At 44.6% G+C, this 19,237-nt stretch overlaps 1 protein-coding gene across 1 annotated transcript in view; it reads left to right on the plus strand.

Annotated features, from left to right (window-relative positions):
* Positions 1–19,237, plus strand: part of LOC103624394 (contactin-6) — a 126,785-nt gene that overhangs the window by 72,979 nt on the left and 34,569 nt on the right. The window contains exons 6-9 of the mRNA XM_017747251.1: positions 3,767–3,970; positions 5,543–5,645; positions 13,663–13,847; positions 16,027–16,163. Of these exons, the coding sequence (XP_017602740.1) occupies positions 3,767–3,970; positions 5,543–5,645; positions 13,663–13,847; positions 16,027–16,163 (629 nt within the window). The remainder of the gene's footprint in view (positions 1–3,766; positions 3,971–5,542; positions 5,646–13,662; positions 13,848–16,026; positions 16,164–19,237) is intronic.

Genomic DNA, 19,237 nt, shown 5'->3' on the forward strand with positions numbered 1-19,237 from the left:
GGAAAGGCATGGAGGAAGGAGGCTGGAAGAAGCCTTAATTTCTGCAGCTACACATGAGCTTGACCTGCCTGTGCTTAAGAAGCTGCTGCCTAAATGGTAATACTTGACACAAGACTGTGGGGTGGACTGTTGTTCATTTATTTTCTTAGAAGCAAAGCCTGATCTAAAGCTTGTTTCCTTGGAGCTGGCTCCCTGCAGAGCTTTAAGGAAGTTGCTAATCTTGTTAGGAGCAGCAGGATCACTCTGCATTTGCATTTATTTGTGTGGAAGAGCTGCCCAGGGCCAGGAGTGGGATGGAGGCTCTGGGCTTTCCTCTGTGCTGACATTGTTGTAGGGAGGCTAAATAAACCCCAAAACACTCCTAAGGAAGTAGGAGTCCTATGGACCTGCCTGGGAGGTAAAAATCCCCAATCCTCAGCCTGTAGAAGGTTGGGAAAGGAGGTGAAACTGGGCTTTGGAGAGGATGGGATGGGATGAGATGAGCAATTCTGTGAAAGGGCCTTTGGTTTCTGCATTTTATATTAAACGCTGCACTTGGTAAAGCGCACAATCTGAAAGGGAAGGTTTGAAGTGTCTCTCCCTTTATCAAACTCGGTGCCTGAGTCGTGGGCTGAGAGTCCCTTTCTCTCTGCTCCTATGAATCTTTAATCCAGCTTTCCCACAGCTCGGGAGGGAGGGAGAGTCCCCTCCCTGAGCCTGGCTGGAGCTGCTCTGCTGCAGATCCAGCAGGATTCATTGGGATTTGCTTGGGCTAAGGGAAGCACTGAAATGTTCAGTTCCCCAGATCAGTATATCAGGAATGATTATCAGCTCCTCCTCTTTCCCAGGTGAGCTCTAAAGGAAAACTCTCAGGGCTGGGAGAGGCTCTCCAGCCTGGCCAAGCTCAGGAATTTCCCACCTGGAAGGTGAGGTGGATTAACCAGTTTTTTGGGGTCTCTGGGGTGAGAAGGGACACTGACACCACAATCACTTCCCTTGGATTAAAAAGGCCCCAAATAAACACACCCTAATATTGCAGCACTATGAAATAGCTCCTGCTTTGCCATAAAAGTGGGAGCAAGGGGCTTTTTCTCCTTTCTTTGGCTCAATCAGTGGATCTGCTCCTCTGATTTAATCCAAGTGACCCAAAATGGAAGGTTTTGTAACACAGTATTGGATTTTCTACTCTATTACCTGTTGCTGTAGTAACTTTTCAAGGAAAGATACTGAGTAAGGGAGTAGGTTGCTGGTATTATGCCTTAAAAGCATGAGAAAAAGTTCAGTCTCCTAAGTTTGGCTCCTTTCTCTTGAGATTTCATCCAACTCCCACTGAAGTCAATTAAAATTAGGGTTTCTACAGACTTTAGTGGAGCTGAATTAGGCTGTAGGCAAGGATGGCCTGCGGATGGGTGATGAGGAACCTGCTGTTAGGAGAGGGGGAGTGTTTATATCCCTCATACTGGGGGAAAAGGGATTTAAATATGACTAAGAGGGCTCTGTGCTTGTTCCCCATTAATGGGAAAATTCATCAGTAGTCCCCAAAGCAATGGTGGGGAGCAGAGAGGAAGAGAGGCACAGAAACTCCAGAAAATGAAGTCAGCTGGAACCCCCTGAGAACTGAAATCAGGACAGAAAAGGTCTGGTTCTCTTTTAGTGATTAATTAATTCACAGATTGACCTCCTGAGGAATGCCTGTGTAGCATAAAGTTGGCTTTATTAGAGTTTTGTTTCATTTTATTCCATCCTGCACAGAAGATTTAGCTGCATCACCTGCTGCCAGGGCTGGAGTCTGGGTTTTGGTTCCATGACACAAAATGTTTTAAAGAACCTTCCTGGGAATCCTTTTGGAGTGTTGGCAGGTACAGGGCTGCCCTTAGACAGGGTCAGGGCTTTCTTCAGCCCTGTAATTTCCACCACCAGAACTTTGGCAGGGAAACTTCCAAACTGCTTTTCCCTATTAGTCATTTTCAAAATTACTTCCAGATTCTCTTGGATACACTATCCTGGCATGGAAATCTGGGCATCCAAATGTCAGGTTCAACCACTCAGAGTGGTTTTATTGCCCAGAGGTGCCTTAGTGCAGGTCTGGGTGAGGAGGAAGGCAAAAATTCCAGCTGGCAGGAAAAGCACATCGGAGTACCAGCCCTCAGTGCTTTGGGAAATCTGGGGAGACGGCAGATCCAAAGTATTTCTTCCAAAGAAATGCTGACAACATTTAATTGAACATAGATCGAAGTATTTACCTCGCAAATCTTCAGCGTTTTCTGTAGACTCCCCATCTTGCAGCTTAGAGACCTTCAAGAAATGAGTTGAAATCCGAATTTTGCACACTTTGGTCTGCTTGCCCAGACAGTGTGCATCAGCAAAACCGGTGCCTGAGACAGGAAAAGTGTCTGTGTATCTCTGCAAGACAGAGCATTTCTGATCTCTTCTGTAGGAAAACCCCTCCATCTCCAGATTTTCCCCTGTAAATGGATGCTCAAAGTGCATGGGCAGGTAAATGTGCCAGCGTATGGCTTTAATCTTGTGGGTGAGCACACATACATGCACACACCTTGGGTTACACTGAGAATTAATTGCTGCATCTCCCAGGTTTACTGCGGACCTCGGGAAAGTTTTGCATTATCTGCAGTAAAATGGAGCCTGTTGCAGGATTTAGCCAAGTATAGAAAGTGTCATTGATTGCTCCCTGGAGATGCATCATTTCTAATGAGAGTCCTAAAATGCTGCAAGCTGATAACGTAAAACTCCACAAAACTACTGGAGTTTGCAGACTTATTACCATACTGCTCCCATGCCGGAGCTGGGGGGGGGAAAGAGACATAAATAATCTTTTTGGAATGGGGTTGTTGATGGGGGAAATGTGTAAAAATGAAGCTGTTGGCAGAACACTGTTGGCTTATGAATTATGCATTTAATTAAGGGGAGCTAAACTGGTAGATTTGGAAAGTTCTGATTTACCGTGGCTTGTAAAAGACAGGATTTGAGTCCAGCTCCTGCTGTTGGGTGTGGAGCAGCTGCAGAGCGGGACTGGCAGGACACCCTGGTTGACCCCACACTGGGGGATCAGCTCTGAATCTGCTCCTCAGCACCCAAGGCTTGGCCCAAAAGTCTCTCCCAAGAGCAGGGAACGGTAAACTCCCAAGGATATCTGTTTTTTCTGGGTGGGCTGGCCAAATAAATCAGTTTTAAGTTGCCTGGTCTTCTAGATCTACATTGTGAAGGTTTGCATGATGGAGCATCATGTGGGAAAAAGCGGGGCAGGAAGTGAGAACAGGGCAAGAAGTATGGAAGATAAGGGGAGGTTCGTTATCAAACATGCCATGAGATCAAATACTAATCTCCAAAGTACTTGTGTGCAGCTCAGCTCCTCCCTCCGTGAAAATCCAATGATCACGCTCCATGTTACCAGTTTAATTTTTCCATACTGAGGGTGAGGAAAGGAGCTGCAGCACTGAGCAGCAATTTGCCCTCTGGATTTTCGGGGGGGAAAGCGCCATAAACAGAAATTGTTTACTAAAGCAGCTTTCCCACGCCATCGCAGCGCTGCCGTTCCTGCTTAGGAGCACGCTAAGCAGGAAAATGAGAAGTAGCAGGGGACAGAATCTGCTGTGACCTCCTGAAGTGGCTTGAAATGAGTTGAAAGCTTGAGCAATGCTTACCTGGCCTGTGCTAATTTGTGCATCCCCAGTGGTTTTCCCTGCAGCTGCCTCGTTCTTTGCGCCGGCCCCGCCGGGGAGCGGGTTCCCCTGGAAGGGATGCGTGACGTGTGTCTCGTGTTTTCTAGGCTTGTCCTACACGTGGATCTTCAACAATAACACCTTGTATCTTCAGGAAGATAGCCGGCGCTTCATTTCCCAGGCAACGGGAAACCTGTACCTGGCCAAGGTAGAGCCGTGGGATGTTGGGAATTACACGTGTGCCGTGAGCAGCGCCGCGGCACAGCGCCGAGTGTGGGGGCCCCCCACCGCCCTCACCCTCCGAGGCGATGGTGAGTCAACAACAGGGCTTGGCTGCCCCAAAACATCCAGCTGCTCCTTCTGCAGCTGTTGGGATTTTGTCCCCACTGAGGGAAAATCCCCCCAGTGAAGGTTGTGCAGCGGGGCACGACCCCACAGTGAGGTTTGGGCTGTCAGGACGGGGGTGAGGAGATGAGCACGCAAAGAAAGTTCTCAGTGTCACTGAACAACAAGAGAATGTTACGTGGCACTTTAATATTTCCCACCTTGTGCCCGTGTTGAGGTTTAAATCCAACAAATCTTTCTAAATTTATCATCTAAGTATAGCTCAAATAGCAAATCCAGAGAGCTGCTTCAAATCGAGCCGCCGAGGTGAGAAACTCCCCTGCACATGTACAAATGCCTTCCCAGCAACACTTGTAATTAAATGCTCACAGGCAGAAATACAGACCTGCAAATCTGTACACGAAGTTTGTTTTGTGCACTTGCCCACCTAAATTTCAATACACTCGTGCTGTTTGCAAAGCAGTGGCGACAGTCAGTGACAAAAGTGTGTGCAGAGTTGGATTTGGAGGACAAACAAAGCTCAGCTGTGCATTGTGGAATAACGTTTTCACTGCGAGGCTGTGCCGTTCAATAACGTCAGCAGATCACACAAAGCAAAGCTGCACTTCCTCAGCTCCAGCGTTAATAATTTGGCACAAACTGTGATTGCAAATGTTCAAGATCTTTTCTGATTCTTTTTTTTCATCACTCTATTCCTTTTCTCAGATTCCTTCTATCAGTCTCTTTATCTTCTCCCATTCGCTCTGGTGGCCTCTGGATTGCTTCCAACGCTGGCAGCCTCTAAGGCAACAGTGGAAGTTGGATGTGCAATATTATCCAAATTATGTTAAATATTAAACAAGAACTGGTTCTTTTTCTGTGTGAGATGCAGGCAAAGACACTGCAGGAAAATACCTGATTTATGTTCATCCCTACTGTTGGAATGAGCTTCACTGTGAGACACATAAAAGACATTTAAGAAGTTCAGCTAAAAGTTTAGTTTCCTAAATCCGTCCCAAACCTGCTGCAAAATTATATGCCCTAAATTAATACTGGATTAGCTGTGATTTATCAGATGTTCAGCCAGATTTTCAAATATGATAATTCCATCTAATTACATCGGCCTTCCTCAAGTCTGCAGCTCACATTTGGATGTTTTAAAGAACTTTTAAGTGTTTTGCAAGCAGTTTGGACACGGAATTTTCTAATTTTCTTGCACACAGGATCAACTTAGTATCCTGAGAGTGACTAGTGGCAAAAAGAGGTGTGAACCCAAAATTGTCTCTAAAACCTTGATGCACAGCAGACTTGTGATGTAAAACTTGTATAAAGTCACGCTCTTTGACTCCTAAATGCAGGGAATGTAGAGATTTCACAGAATTGTCAGCGCAGGGTTGAACTCCACCCAGGAGGTTCAACCTGCTCCATCATGTGCTGCTCGCCACGGGTGGAACATAAGGCTCTGAAGTGATTCATGCCACCCTTCCTTTCACCCTGGAATTCTGTTGCACAAGGCAGGCCTGGGGCTCAGCTGGAGCGAGCTGTTTGATGTTCCACAGGTGTGATGGGGGAGTACGAGCCAAAGATTGAGGTGCGTTTTCCAGAGACAACCTACGCAGCGAAGGGCTCCTCTGTCAGACTGGAGTGCTTTGCCCTTGGAAAGTAAGAGTTTTGTTTTTATTAAATGTGGGGTTTAACACTGCTTCTTTTGTGTTTGCACGTTGGAATTATTCTGGTCAGAATGGGATTTGGGAATCTCATATTTTTACTTTGATTGCTTCTGTGTCGTGTGTTCCCAAGGAAATGAGACAGAACACTGTGCTGTAACTGAAGCTCACTTGGGTGCAGCTTGAAGCAGAGGGAGGGAATGTGGGAAGAGGAGGGAAAACTGGAACAAAGATTTTCTTTCTTGAGAGATGAGGCCCGAGCCCAGGTGACAGCACTCAGTGTAACTGCACAGTCACACCTGATAGATGTCCAAATAGGAATGGTTTTCTGCCTGGGTGACATCACACAATCCCAGAATGGTTTGGGCTGGGAGGAACCTTAAGGGTCATCCAGTGCCACCCCTGCCATGGGCAGGGACACCTTCCACTATCCCAGGCTGCTCCAAGCCCCAATGTCCAGCCTGGCCTTGGGCACTGCCAGGGATCCAGGGGCAGCCACAGCTGCTCTGGGCACCCTGTGCCAGGGCCTGCCCACCCTCCCAGGGAACTATTCCTACCCAATATCCCATCTAAACTTATTCTTCTACAGTTTGGAGCCATTCCCCTTTGTCCTGTCACTCCAGGCCCTTGTAAATAGTCTCTCTCCATCTTTCTTGTAGCTCATTCAGGATTTGAGAGGCCACAGGGGGAGGTCACCCCAGAGCTTCTCTTCTCCAGGCTGATCAGTCCCAGTTCTCCCAGCCTTTCCTCCTGGCAGAGCTGCTCCATCCCTCTGATCCCCTTTGTGTCTCCTCTGGACTCTCTCATTGCTAAGAATCAAATGTGGGGAATTAGGATATGTTTGAAGAACATGTGGGATCTCCTGACCCTCCTGTCTCCCAAGCAATGCTGAAGAGCCCTGGGAAGACCCAGCAGCAGCCCTTCCTTCCAAAAATCCATTTTCCTGCATTTTTCCAAGTTTTCTTGCGCTGCTGTGCCCGTTCCCAGCTGCAGTGGTGGCTCAAGCAGCTGCCCTGCATTCAGGGAGCAGCTGGGGGACTGAATCACTGTAACCAGCCCACAAACCCGTCTTTCCAATGAGCATTGTTTTCCCTGGAAAAGCCCAAATAACCCTTAGATTGTTGACCTCTATTTAGTTTAAGTTCACTTTGACAATCCATTTCAAGGCTGTAAGCTTTTGAAGTGTTTAGAGCTTTCCCAGAGGTTAAAAGCCTGACTTGCAGACAGCACAAATTAATCAAATGTTCCTCTGGAACCTACCCTGGGAAGTAGAAAAATAAAGCAAATAAAAAGTTAATAAGATTGAAATGGCCTTGCCTTTCAGATGAGATTCTTATACAAACTAATACTAGAGCTAATTTTTATTAAAGGTATGTACACTTTTTTGGCCCAAAAGCAGTACCAGACTTTAGCACTCTTGCTAAAGCTGATTTTCTTTTCCAAATACTGTCAAGCTACTTCTCTTGAAATACCTCCTTAATTGTGTGTTATTCCATGCAGGCTTTACATTTCAAGTTGTCATTTCTTATTTCCATCTGTTGCACGGGAAGCACTGAGCAATGACAGAGAAAAAAACAGTAAATGAGCTGTACAAAGCAGTGACATCTTAGGGAAGGGGTAAAGATGGGTCATGTTAGTGTGATGCACAGATTTGGCCATTTTAAGAACATCACAAGGAGAAAACAGGGGACTGGAAGGACATAAGGATAATGAGATCCCTCAGGGACACTCTTCTATGCAGTGCTGAGGAATGGCTGAGAGGGTTAATGCAGCTTTAATGTAGATTTTCTTCCTCATGGGCAGGACTGCAGCAGTGCTGCCATACTCCCCTGGAGTTATCCTGCCTAAATACCAGGGATCCACCAGCCAAAATCCATTTTCCACACGCTCTCTGCTATCAAGCTGCTGAATGCACCACGTGTTGGAGGTGCTGTTTGGGAGCAGAGGCTCTTTGGTGTTGATACTGGAGAATTTCTCAGAATTTCTCCTCTTAAATTTTATTTCTCTAAGTTCAATGTCTCGTACAGAACCGCACAGGTTTCATTCAGGTTTTTGCTCTCCAAACAGAGCATTAAACCGCCTTCTCACCAACATGTCCATCAGTGGAAAAGCTTTATTTCAGAGCTGGCATTCAGATGTGAATAAAGCAAGTGAAAGACATTGCAGGTGAAACACTCTTAACTTATTAGATAAGTCCATTTTTCTGAAGGCATGCAGGTGATTAGTGGCATTGTGAAACGCTGGAAGTTTCCTGCCTCCAACTGTTTACAATTGCAGGCAGAACCATCTAAATGCAGCAGCGTGGCCGCCTGCACCTCCAGATTCCCAAATTCCACTAAAACCCTGGCCCCTGCTATTGTCTGTTTATGTTAAAATCAATTCAGCCCAGCATTCGTTGAGCTGTACCTCTGATCTGCCACAAGCACTGGTGGTTATTATCTCACTTGGATTTCAGAACTGCTTCCCCATTATCCATAATTTTCTATATTCACACTGTTAGGCCGCTGGCTCAGACAATGCCACGGCTGCTGCTACCTGGGCACTGTGAATAACAGAAATCTTTCACACCGAAGGCGGATCATAGGCAACCCGCTGGGGTTTTGGTCTGCAAAAGTCTTAAATGAAGGTAGTTTTGTGGTATTTAGAGAAATAGCATCTCTTTTCTGTATGGAACAGCAAATCACACCAATTGGGCCTCCCTCAAAAACTGCACTTCCGCAGTTCAAACGCAGCTGTGAGAGGCCCGACTCACGGCTGAATTTAAAACTCAGTTTAAAACGTCTTAAAGATGCATTTTTTTCACATGGGGGAGCTCAAAGTCACCCAAAATGTGCTCCTGTGGGACACCCTGGGGTAGGTACATTCCACATAGCTCTGTTGCAAAGCTCTTTTTGCATTTCACATCAAAATATCACTAAGGATTTTTACAAATCATCTACTAGCCCCAGAAATTCTTCTTGTTTTGAGGAAAATAAAGGGTTGCAAATGGCAGAATTTATCCCTGGAAAGAGGGTTAGGAGGGATGGATCCCAAATGGACAAAGGATCTCAGGCCAGTCTTTGACTTTGAACCTTATTTCGTAGAGCAGACACCACAAATATTAGAGGAGATTTCGGAAAGGAAATAAGTGCTCGCTGCAATGGAAATATAAGAAAAAGTGCAGCTCTCTGATGAGTCTAAACAAAAAACTGCACTTATACTTAATCCTTTAAAAGAGGGAAATCTGAAATATGAAATAGTGGCTCCACTATTTCAAATCCTGCAGCCCGTGGCAGTTTAATAGAAGAGATGAGACTTTGTGTTCTGCACCAATATTCATTACGATGACAGTGTTTAATATTATGCCAGTATTAAAAGTCCCGGTTTGGATCAAGCTCTATTAATCATGCCATATATCCAAATTATTGTTCCTTGTCTTTCAGGGGGAAGAATTATGTTCAGTTGAGTTATACTGTGCTGCTGCTTTCTGCAGATTTGTCTCAAAATAACTTTTTTCTTTTTCTGTTGCACAAATAAGAGTAGTCCCTGGAACAAAAATAAGCAAAGTAGTTTCCATGTATGGTGCACATATTTATTAAACTGTGTCCGTGGTTTATATTTTTCTTCATTCCCTTCTCAAAGAAAGGGAAATAATCAGTTCAGAATCCCTGCAGATGGGCTGTTGCCAGCTGAGGTTGTACAAAGCATATGTGAATAATATAAAACAAGATTTCTTTCACCCCAGAATATTTGTTTTTCATGGGAAGATCCCACCTATTCCTCTCAATGTATTAATGGAAGGGGTTTTTCTCGCAGCACTTGGAATAAGTAGATAATCACACAGTTCCAAGGGGGCTCCAAATAACTATTTTTACTAAATTTACATAAGAATCCCAGGCTTCACCTCTGGTATATTCTCAAGTTGTTTGTGTGGGAGGCTTTAAAAGGGTCGATTACGGGATTCTGAAATCATAGAGATGGGAATGACCTGTGGCACTACAGGTGAAGTTTTCGGCCCCCATCCCTGATCAAACCAAGGCCTGAGGATTTGTTCTTTCAGGGGTGAGCAGATCCCCTCTCACACAGTTCAGGTGGTGCCTACAGGAGAGCAAGACTCAGCACCTTGCAGAAAACCACTGTTTTCAGGTAATCCATCAGGAGGATCCAAAATTAAATGCTTCAATTATGCTGCCCCTCGGATCCTAATTCTTCCTGGTGTCAGCAGTGATGCAGCTTTCAAAGCTCAGCTCAGGCTCATTTGTCTAACGAACCACAGGCTTCATTACCCCAAATGCAGATTGAATTTCCCTTTGAAGGGCCCCCAGATGCACAGGACAAAAGATGAGGCACGGTCCCAATGCATCATCTTTGCTGAAGAAGGTGAAGCCTCCCTCCTGGTGTGGGTTCTAATTCTGCAGACAAATTAATTTCACGTTTGCTGTGACAAGAACTTGTCACCAACCACAAAATATTTTCCATCTCCTTTTCTTTCCCAGTTAGTAACTTATGGTTTTGTGATTCTGCCGCCTGTATGGTGGAATATAAATTAAATTAGTGCTCCTGGATGCTCTGAAGGTTTCAAATAAACTGCAGATTTATGTACTAAGACACTCTCATATTTATGCACTGTTTTCTTATTTACTCAGGAGAAAGCTAGACTTTGTCTATGAAGTGTAATAAATTTGGGAAGTGCGCTCATTGTTTCTTTATGTATTCCAAAACTTTTAGGCCCAAGCAGTAATGGTTTTAATCTGGTTGTTCGGAGGGACTAAGTGACAGAAAGACCCATGAGGGGCAGGGCCACTGCAAACCTACATGGGCAGGCACTGGTCTGTGGAGCAATGTCAAATCCTGATTTTCCAAGGAATATGAACATGCAAAATAATTCCACAAAAATTCACAAGGCCATATTTATTGGACCAGGTTTTCTATATATTTACCTACACCTCAAGGACACTCCTTAAAACATCAATTTCTAAATAGATGATTTGTTCCAAAATCCAATTTAATCAAACTGGTTTTGGTTTTTTTTTAACCTTGAAAGGTTAAACTTAACTCTCACATGGCCCAAGTGAGAGTTACTGTTAAGAGATTTGGTTATCAAGATGTCAACTAGCAGCAGAAAAAGGTGACACCAACCCAAACCCCTGTTTTCTGGAAAATACAGTGACTGAAGGGGCTGGGAATTCTATAAATGAGGTATCAATGAAGAAATGCAGATATTCTCTAGGAAGGTCCTTCCCATGGAATTGGCTGAGCTATGGATCCTCCCAGTTTCTGCTCCTTTACCTGCAGCTCAGGTGGAGCTGCTGTCCTAACAAAGGAATTCCTTTTTCTGATAAAATCAAGGCTCCCTGGCAGGAGAACAAAGCGCTGTTAACTATTTATTGTCTTCAAACACAGTGAAGCTGATGGACTCCAAGGTTTCTCTGTCCTGCTCGGCTGACACCAGGAGTGAGCTCTCGGCTGACACCAGGAGTGAGCTTGAAACAGCCTCATGTTTGGCCAAAAATGAGCAGAGCTTGCCTTGAAACATCCCCAAGGATGTCATTATTAGTCTGTGGTGTGGAGAAGGAGAATGGGGGAGCGCCTTCAGCTCCAACCTTGGCAAAGCTGACTTGCCAAGTTGACAGAAGGGGCCTTTTCCCACCAAGCACTGCCTCTGGCCTTGGTGTCAGCACAGAAATCCCTCATTCATGAATAGTCGGTGCTGAGAGAAAACAAATGGCTGAGACAATAAAAAGTATGGAGATGAAGCTCTTTCAGGTGGCAGAATGCATCTAATTATTGTTTTCTTCTCCCATACGGCTGTTAGTTCCCTTTAATCTCTTTGTTACATCAAAAAAAGATAAAATTAAATCCAGAAGAGATGCCTTTAAAGCAAGTAGTTCAATGCTCCTGGCATTCTGCAGGCTGCTGCTCCACAGTCGCTGCTCACCCAGTATTTAATATGCAGGAGGATTTGCAAAGCCAGCCGTGCTCTCCTTCATGTGGATCAATCCAACACCAGGCTGGGAAGCTCCCCTGGCTGTTTTCCTGCCTGCAGCATGGCACTCATGAGCCAGACTCGGTCTGCACTGGAGCTGTGCTCCTTTGAAACACCTCAAAGTGTCTGGCTTCCTAAAGAACTGAAACTACCTTGCTGTGGAGAAATCCTGCAGGAAGGCTGTCGTGCAGGATCAGTCTGGAGGAGAGAAGACTCAAGGGAGGCCTCGTTGCTCTCTCCAAACACCTGAAAGGAGCTTGAGCTGGGTGGGGATGGGCTCTTCTCCCAGGCCACCAGCAACAGGACAACAGCTTCAAACTGCACCAGGAGTGGTTTGGATTGGATTTTAGGAAAAAATGGTTCATTGGAAAAGTGGATAAACATTGGGAAGGGCTGCCCAGGGAAGCGGTGGAGTCACCAGCCCTGGAAGGCTTCAAAGCACAAGTAGATGTGGCACCTCCTGATATGGTTTAGTGAGCATGGAGGTGTTGGTGGAAGGTTGGGCTTGATGATCTTGGAGGTCTTTCCCAACCTGAATGATCCTGTGATTCTATGCCAAGATTTCTGGAGGAGACAGCACCTTTTAACAATTCACTCAGGAAAAGCAAACCCTTATAAATTTCCTGGGAAGGAATGGTATTAAACAACATCTGAAATAGCTTTTGGTCTCATTGTAGAGGACAGTTAATAAAGGTGGTGGTGACAGCGGCTGTTGTTCAGAAAGATCTGGAATTTTTACAACTGGAACCAAAATGGGGAAAAGCAGAATAAAATCTCTGTTGTTCTTTGCGGCTCTTTCACTGGTTTCCAATATCTGACACATCCCAGGCACTCCTGTTTGTAGGAAATTGTTCAGAGAACTCACATTTTCCCAAATCCTGGTTCTTCTTGCTTAGAGGAAAATTGTAGCGCATTACACAGACTCAAAATGCAGAAATCAGGCCCAAACTTCCTGAATTATTAAGAAATTAATCCAAACTGTATTTGTGACTTGATTTCATTGTTCAATCAACAAGAACTCGAACTTAAATAATTTAAGGTGTGAGCAGTTACAGTCTGTGCTAAAAAGGAATAAATCCTTTGTAAGTCAGCACTGCAGGCAGAGACCTTGGAGACTGGAAACAAGGACTTTTAATTTCCGTGAAAGTTGTGTTTTCAATTGCTGTTGATGCTACTTCCAATGGAAAAGAAGTCAGCATTTAGCCAAAGCCTCTGTAAAAAGCTCAAACCTGAATTTGTTAGAAAAAGCAACTTAGTTCAGTTTGCAGATAGAGCAAACAACTGTGAAATCCAAGACTATTAATATTTCAAAGTGTTTTGGTGACATAATAGATCATGAAAGTGAGGATCCTATGGTTTGTGATATTACCAGAAATCCAAGATGTATTTATAGCTGCCTTCACACTTCACTATTTTTTGTTGTATGGGATACATTAATCCAAATATAAATGAAAATGATAGAAAACTTCAGAAACATGAAAAAAGAAATATTCCTTTTTGTCCCTATCTCCTTCCAGCCTCAATATTTTGTTCTTTCCTCACTCAATTCTCAGTTTCTCCTCTACCTTGGCTCCCGGTTTTTATATTTAGATTTATTGGTATTTTTAGATCTTTTGAAATCTTGGCCTGTATTTCCTATTTTGGCATGTGAAAATACCTTTAGTGCTAGAGGGAATTTGTTTACTGGAAGAATCAGTCAATAATTCAGGACTTCTGTGGTGTTTCTTTGGACTTGCAAAGTTGTTCCTTCAGTGTCACAGGGTTTAAAAGCAGGTTTGAGACCCAAGTAAGAGTTACTAAGGGGAAAATACAAATTGGCCTAAGGAAAAATCATAGAATTGACTGAGGATTTCATCCCACTTTGGACCTGTGCCCCTGAATAAATTGGACATGTTATAAAATCTCAGTCTTATATGAACCTCTGTATGTCATGCTTAGAAATTATTTCTTTTTAAAAAATTGCTACTCTCAAAAAAGGATTTTACATTCTTTTTCCGCTGCTGTAACCAATGCTCTCTCTTTTTCTCTAATAAATACAATTCTTTAGTCCTGTCCCAAGTATTAGCTGGAAGAGGTCTGATGGAAACTCCTTGGCAAAGAAAATCCAACACAGCAGGGCCAGAGGAGTTCTTGAAATCCCCAATGTCCAGCAGGAAGACGAAGGCTCCTACGAGTGCATCGCAGGAAACACTCGAGGAATAAACATTGCAAGAGGTCAATTATTTGTCTATGGTAAGCAGATTAATTGAATTTTGATTTGTAGTGTGGAACAGGATGGTGTTCCGTTGTGTTTTGCTGATGAAGTCTCTTAGCCCCTTGCTGGAGGTAGAAAGTGCAGGTCAGGTTAAGCTGATTAAGAACTGATTGGGGGCTCTCAGTGACCTTCAGTGAATTACAGCCTCAGCAAATGAAGATATTTTGCGTCAAAGCTCGGATAGGAAATGTGGGAAGTTGGAAAGGTTAATACAAGGCAGAGAGGGAGTACATTTCTGTGAAATATTAAAGGCAGCGAGGGAGTCAGGGTGCAGCAGCAGATGCAGAGCAGGGAAGGATTCAGTTCATGGCAGTGAAGGTGATTTCACCTCCTCTTTGAGCTGAGCTCTGTTGTCCCACAAACAGATGAGGACAAAGCAGGGGGAACTCATCCATTCCTCCCTCTCCTTCCAGCCTGGCTAAAAGTGGAGAATAATCTGGGAAGCTCTTCTCCCTTTCCTTGTCCCTTCCCATGTACATTAATTTCCTGCAGTCCCGGTCACAGAGGATGGTCCCTCATAGCCAGGGTGAATTACATCTCTGTAGTCCAATTGTTAACACCCAGGGAAAGCAACATATTTTGACAGGAATAAGAGGAGAGATCTTTTCTCTAGCTCATAAATCTTTCAAAGGAGAAAGCCAAAAAGAAAAAAAGGAAACATAACAGTGAGGGGAAAAAAATCACAGCAAGCGAGACTGAGCCTCCAGTTAACATCTGTTGAGAAGACTCTGGCAAGTATTTTCCTTTTTTTTTATTTAAGTAAATCTCTTCTAATGAAGAGATGCAGGCTTTGCTGATAAGCTACCAGGCTCCTGCAGCCATGGCTAATATCAAGATATATGCCAGGAATAGAACAGTCTTCTGCTAGTTTAAATATTTCATTATTTCCTTGCTTTCAGGGGGTACTTGTTGCTCTCATTGCACACTAATTTTTTTCACCACGTCAATCAAGCAGTTCCATTAAAATTAAGTTCAGTAGATTACCTGGACGTGATTGATAACAGCACAGGCAATTATAAAATTATGATCAGTTAATTCAATCTAAAACAATGTGCTTATTAACTGTGCTTTGTACATTAATTAATAGCAGCTCATAGTGAAACGTATAAACAGCGCTCATGAAGCCTTGGCATGAGGTTTTTTTGCCATATTAGTAGTGTGCTGGTAAATTATCTCTGTAATTGATTTCCTCTTGCTCCTTTTCTGTTCTCTGGGGGTTTTTCTCTGGAGGAAGGTTGTCTCCAAGAAGCAGGGACTCTTTCCTGGACACTGCTTTGCGTGTGATCCCTCCAGCCCGTGCTTCAGGCTCTGAGAGCAGTAAAAATTGCATGTAATTAGAAGCATTTTTAAGCAGGGTGAACTCCGTCCTTATAGGATCTTAGAGCACCTAAAGGGGCTCCAGGGGAACTGGAGAGGGACTTTGGATAAGGGATGGAGGGACAGGACAGAGGGAATGGCTTCCCGCTGCCACAGGGCAGGGATGGATGGGATATTGGGAAGGAATTCTTCCCTGTGAGGGTGGGGAAGCCCTGGAATGGAGTTCCCAGAGCAGCTGGGGCTGCCCCTGGATCCCTGGCAGTGTCCAAGGCCAGGCTGGACACTGGGGCTTGGAGCAGCCTGGGACAGTGGGAGGTGTCCCTGCCCATGGAACGAGGTGTTATTTATTCTCCCCAGGTCTCACCTTCACCTCCGTCCTGACAACTGTTCTCAATGTCAGCCTTCCCCAGGAGAATCCCTGCTCAGCTCAGTCCTTGAGTCTCAGTTGTCTACAGAGCTCCTGTGTGATTCCTGCAAATTCTGCTTTTACACCTCAGTGAATTTCTTTAGAGGAAGGCTTTGCAGAAATTAGGGGTCCTGGTGCTTATCAAGCATATCCTGAATTTCAGGCATCTAAAATCACTGTTCCTGCACATTTTGGCCATAAAAATGGATAAAATCTTAACCAAACTGCCTACCCATTAACCACTTGATTTCTATTTTCCCAAGCTTGTCCTGAAGCTTAATGCCAGGAAATTGTTGTACAGAATTCACTTGCAGCATAATAAAAATGTGTTGAACAGATATTAATTAGCCCTGCTCAGTTCATTAATTAATGGCAGCATACCTCAAGCAAAATCACTTTTCTCTTGCTTAAAATGCTTTGCATATTCTTTTCAGCACCCCCTGAATGGGATAAAAAAATCCAAAATGCCTTTCTGTCTCTCTATGACAGTTTATTTTGGGAATGTAAGGCAAGAGGAAAACCAAGCCCTTCCTACAGCTGGTTAAAAAATGGCCAGCCCCTCATGTCAGAGGTAAGATTCCTGTTGTCTTCTTTGATTATTCACTCATATTTTTTTTCATGATTTAGTCATAAAATTCAATTCACAGTACATTAGTTTCAAGAAAAAATAGGTAAAGATTCATATATCAAAATAAACATAATACCGCAAACTCTTTGCAACACAGAGCCTCAGTTTTTGGCCTTTGTCTTTACTGGAAATGTATGAAATTGCAGTTTAGAGAGAGAGAAACACCAATTTCTTCATGTGAAATATTTAATTGCTTCAAGACATGACTGTAGGTATAGAAGGGCTTAAAAATATGAGTTCTATTTGGTGAAAGAAACACCAAATGCATTTGTAGATATAATCTGCAGTTTGGGGAACTGGTAGGATGCCAAAAGACTGGAAGAGGATTCCAGAGCTGGAATTGCAAAATGATCAGCGTTGAATTGCACTTTTCTTCTCTTTCTGTTCTTAATCAGTAGCTGGGTGGGCCTTTGGTCTCGTGCAGAGTGGCTGCTCTCCTGCTGAGTTAATCTTTTACCTTAATTAATCAGTCAGCTCTGAAAATCAGCTGATTTTGAGCTGGATGATTTCTGTGCTTTGCAGAGGGAGAATAGACCGAGGAAAGCCATGGAAAGGTATAAGGAAAAGAAGGATAAGTGCAAAATGTCACTTGAATGACCAAGTGGAAAGGGAAGTAGGAGTGCGGGAGGAGAGGGGAAGTTTGGAGCTTAAACGCTTGAGAACCACGAGCAGAGCCTTCACCAGCCAGGTCTTTGAGAACCCAGCTTCCAGGCACAATCCCTGCATTCCTGTGGTTGCCAAGCTCTGGCACATCCATCCTCCAGCCTCCAGTTGTTGGCACCCTCATGGAGAAGGTGTGACAAGAGACTCTTTGCATTCTGCTGAGGCCACGTTTTTCCATTATTTTTTAATCAAGCCTCCATCCAGCCTCTCTGGGGCACACGATGGTTCATCCTCAAGGCATTTGCACTTGGATGGAAAAAAATAATACTGTGATTCATTCCTGTCTAGCAAGAGCACATACAGGAGAATTTCCAAAACATATGGGCTAAATTAGCACCTGCTGGGCTGCAGAACCAGCATTTATTTGATTTAGTTGTATTTATTTAAAGAAGTTGGAGTGGGGTCCAATCTTCCCTATAATTTTCTGCTGGATCAGTCCTAAACAGACCCAACCTGCATCTGGACAAAACAGCCAGAATTTATCTGGATTGCAGTTTTTCTGAACCTGCTCATTGCACTCATTGTCACCTCTTTCTGAGCAAGATTATCTTGTTTCTCTCACTCTGAAGGCAGCAATATTTAAAGTCTGTCACTCTCCACTTGCACCGTTTCAATAAAGAGGAATGAAATGCTCGACAGACACATTTTCAACCAGCATTTTCACAGCACTTACAGTGTGCTGTAACTGCAGTTCTTCAGGCAACAAAATGCTGGATGCTATTGCTCAAGGGACAGAATGGACACTTCGGAGGGGAAAGTACAAGGGAGATGTAATAAAATATTCAGTTTGTCGCAGCACCCTGCGTGTCGGAATTCTCCCAGGAAGAATAACATCCAGATGCTTTTCACCCTGGGGCCGATTCTGATTGTCTCCTCTTTGTCAAACCTCTCTGCCTGACCACCTGGCTGGTCATCCCAGCATTATTCCTGCTCGTGTACACGGCGTGCTTTATTCTTCCCTTTGTCTGAACAGCTCAAAAGAGCTGGCAGAGAACGGTGGGGAATTTGGGACAAGTATGGAACACGAGCCTCACTTCAGAGAGGGGTTTTGTATTCAAAGGATGTTTGTAAAAATAGAATGCATTGAGAGGATAGCAAACAGCCTGGAGGTAAAACTAAGTATGCAAAAGATATCTGTAGTGAAAGCCTCGAAAAAAATTATCAGTGGCTAAGTAATGTTGCTAATTAGTTTGCCACACACCAGCCATGCAGCCCCAGGCCGTGCTCTCATTACGTTTCCAAGCTAAACAAGCTTGGGCTGGGTCATTGTGATTGGGAGACCTCCAAAGAAAAGTTGGGGTGTTGGAAAACTTGTCCCAGCTGTGGGTGACAGCCCTCAGAACCCCCCATGCCCTGGGCTGATCCCAGCAGGAAAGGGGGGATTCTGCCCCTGCACCCCTGTGCTCAGGTGAGACCCCACCTGCAGAGCTGCCCCTGCCCCGGGGCCCAGCACAGGGAGAACCTGGAGCTGCTGGAGAGAGCCCAGAGGAGGCACCAGGATGAGCAGAGGGATGGAGAGGGAGGAAAGGCTGGGAGAGCTGGGATTGTTCAGCCTGGAGAGGAGAAGCTCTGGGGTGACCTCATTGTGGCCTTCCTGTGCTCAAAAGAAAGATGGAGAGAGACTATTTACAAGGCCCTGGAGTGACAGGACAAGGGGAATGGCTTCAAACTGACAGGGGCAGAGCTAGATGGGATACTGGAAAGGAATTGTTCCCTGTGAAGGTTGGGAGGCCCTGGCACAGGGTGCCCAGAGCAGCTGGGGCTGCCCCTGGATCCCTGGCAGTGTCCAAGGCCAGGTTGGACAGGGCTTGGAGCAGCCTGGGACAGTGGAAGGTGTCCCTGACCATGGCAGGGGTGGGATGGGATGAACTTTAAGATCCCTCCAACCCAAACCTTTCTGGGATTTTATGACAGATGTTTAAGATGTTTAGCACTTCACAAATACATTTGAGACACTTGCGGCTGTTCATCAAACGTTGGAGTGCATCCCCTAACAATGTGCTCCAAACTCTTCAATTCCTGCTCCAGAGGCAGGAGAGCCAGACTGAATGAGCAGCAGCATCCTACCAGTGGTATCTGCTGTTCAGGCTTGCACTTGGTGACGGGATTTATATTCCCTGTGGGTATCTTCCAAACTCATCTTTGAGGAATGCTTTTTTTTCTCCTCCTCAGTGCTACACTTTGCAGTGCAGCTATTATTGTCTCCAGAGAGTAGTAATTGTAAAATCACAAGATATTTAGCTTTAAGTTACGATTGCAGCATGAAAAAGACTTTTTTCTGTTTCCTGAAACAGAGCAAGTAAAACTTCTTTCAATACACCAGATTCCAAGCTCTGGTCCAAATATACCCACTG

The sequence above is a fragment of the Corvus brachyrhynchos genome, unplaced genomic scaffold (genome assembly GCF_000691975.1).
Source record: "Corvus brachyrhynchos isolate BGI_N302 unplaced genomic scaffold, ASM69197v1 scaffold91, whole genome shotgun sequence".
NCBI lineage: Eukaryota > Metazoa > Chordata > Aves > Passeriformes > Corvidae > Corvus > Corvus brachyrhynchos.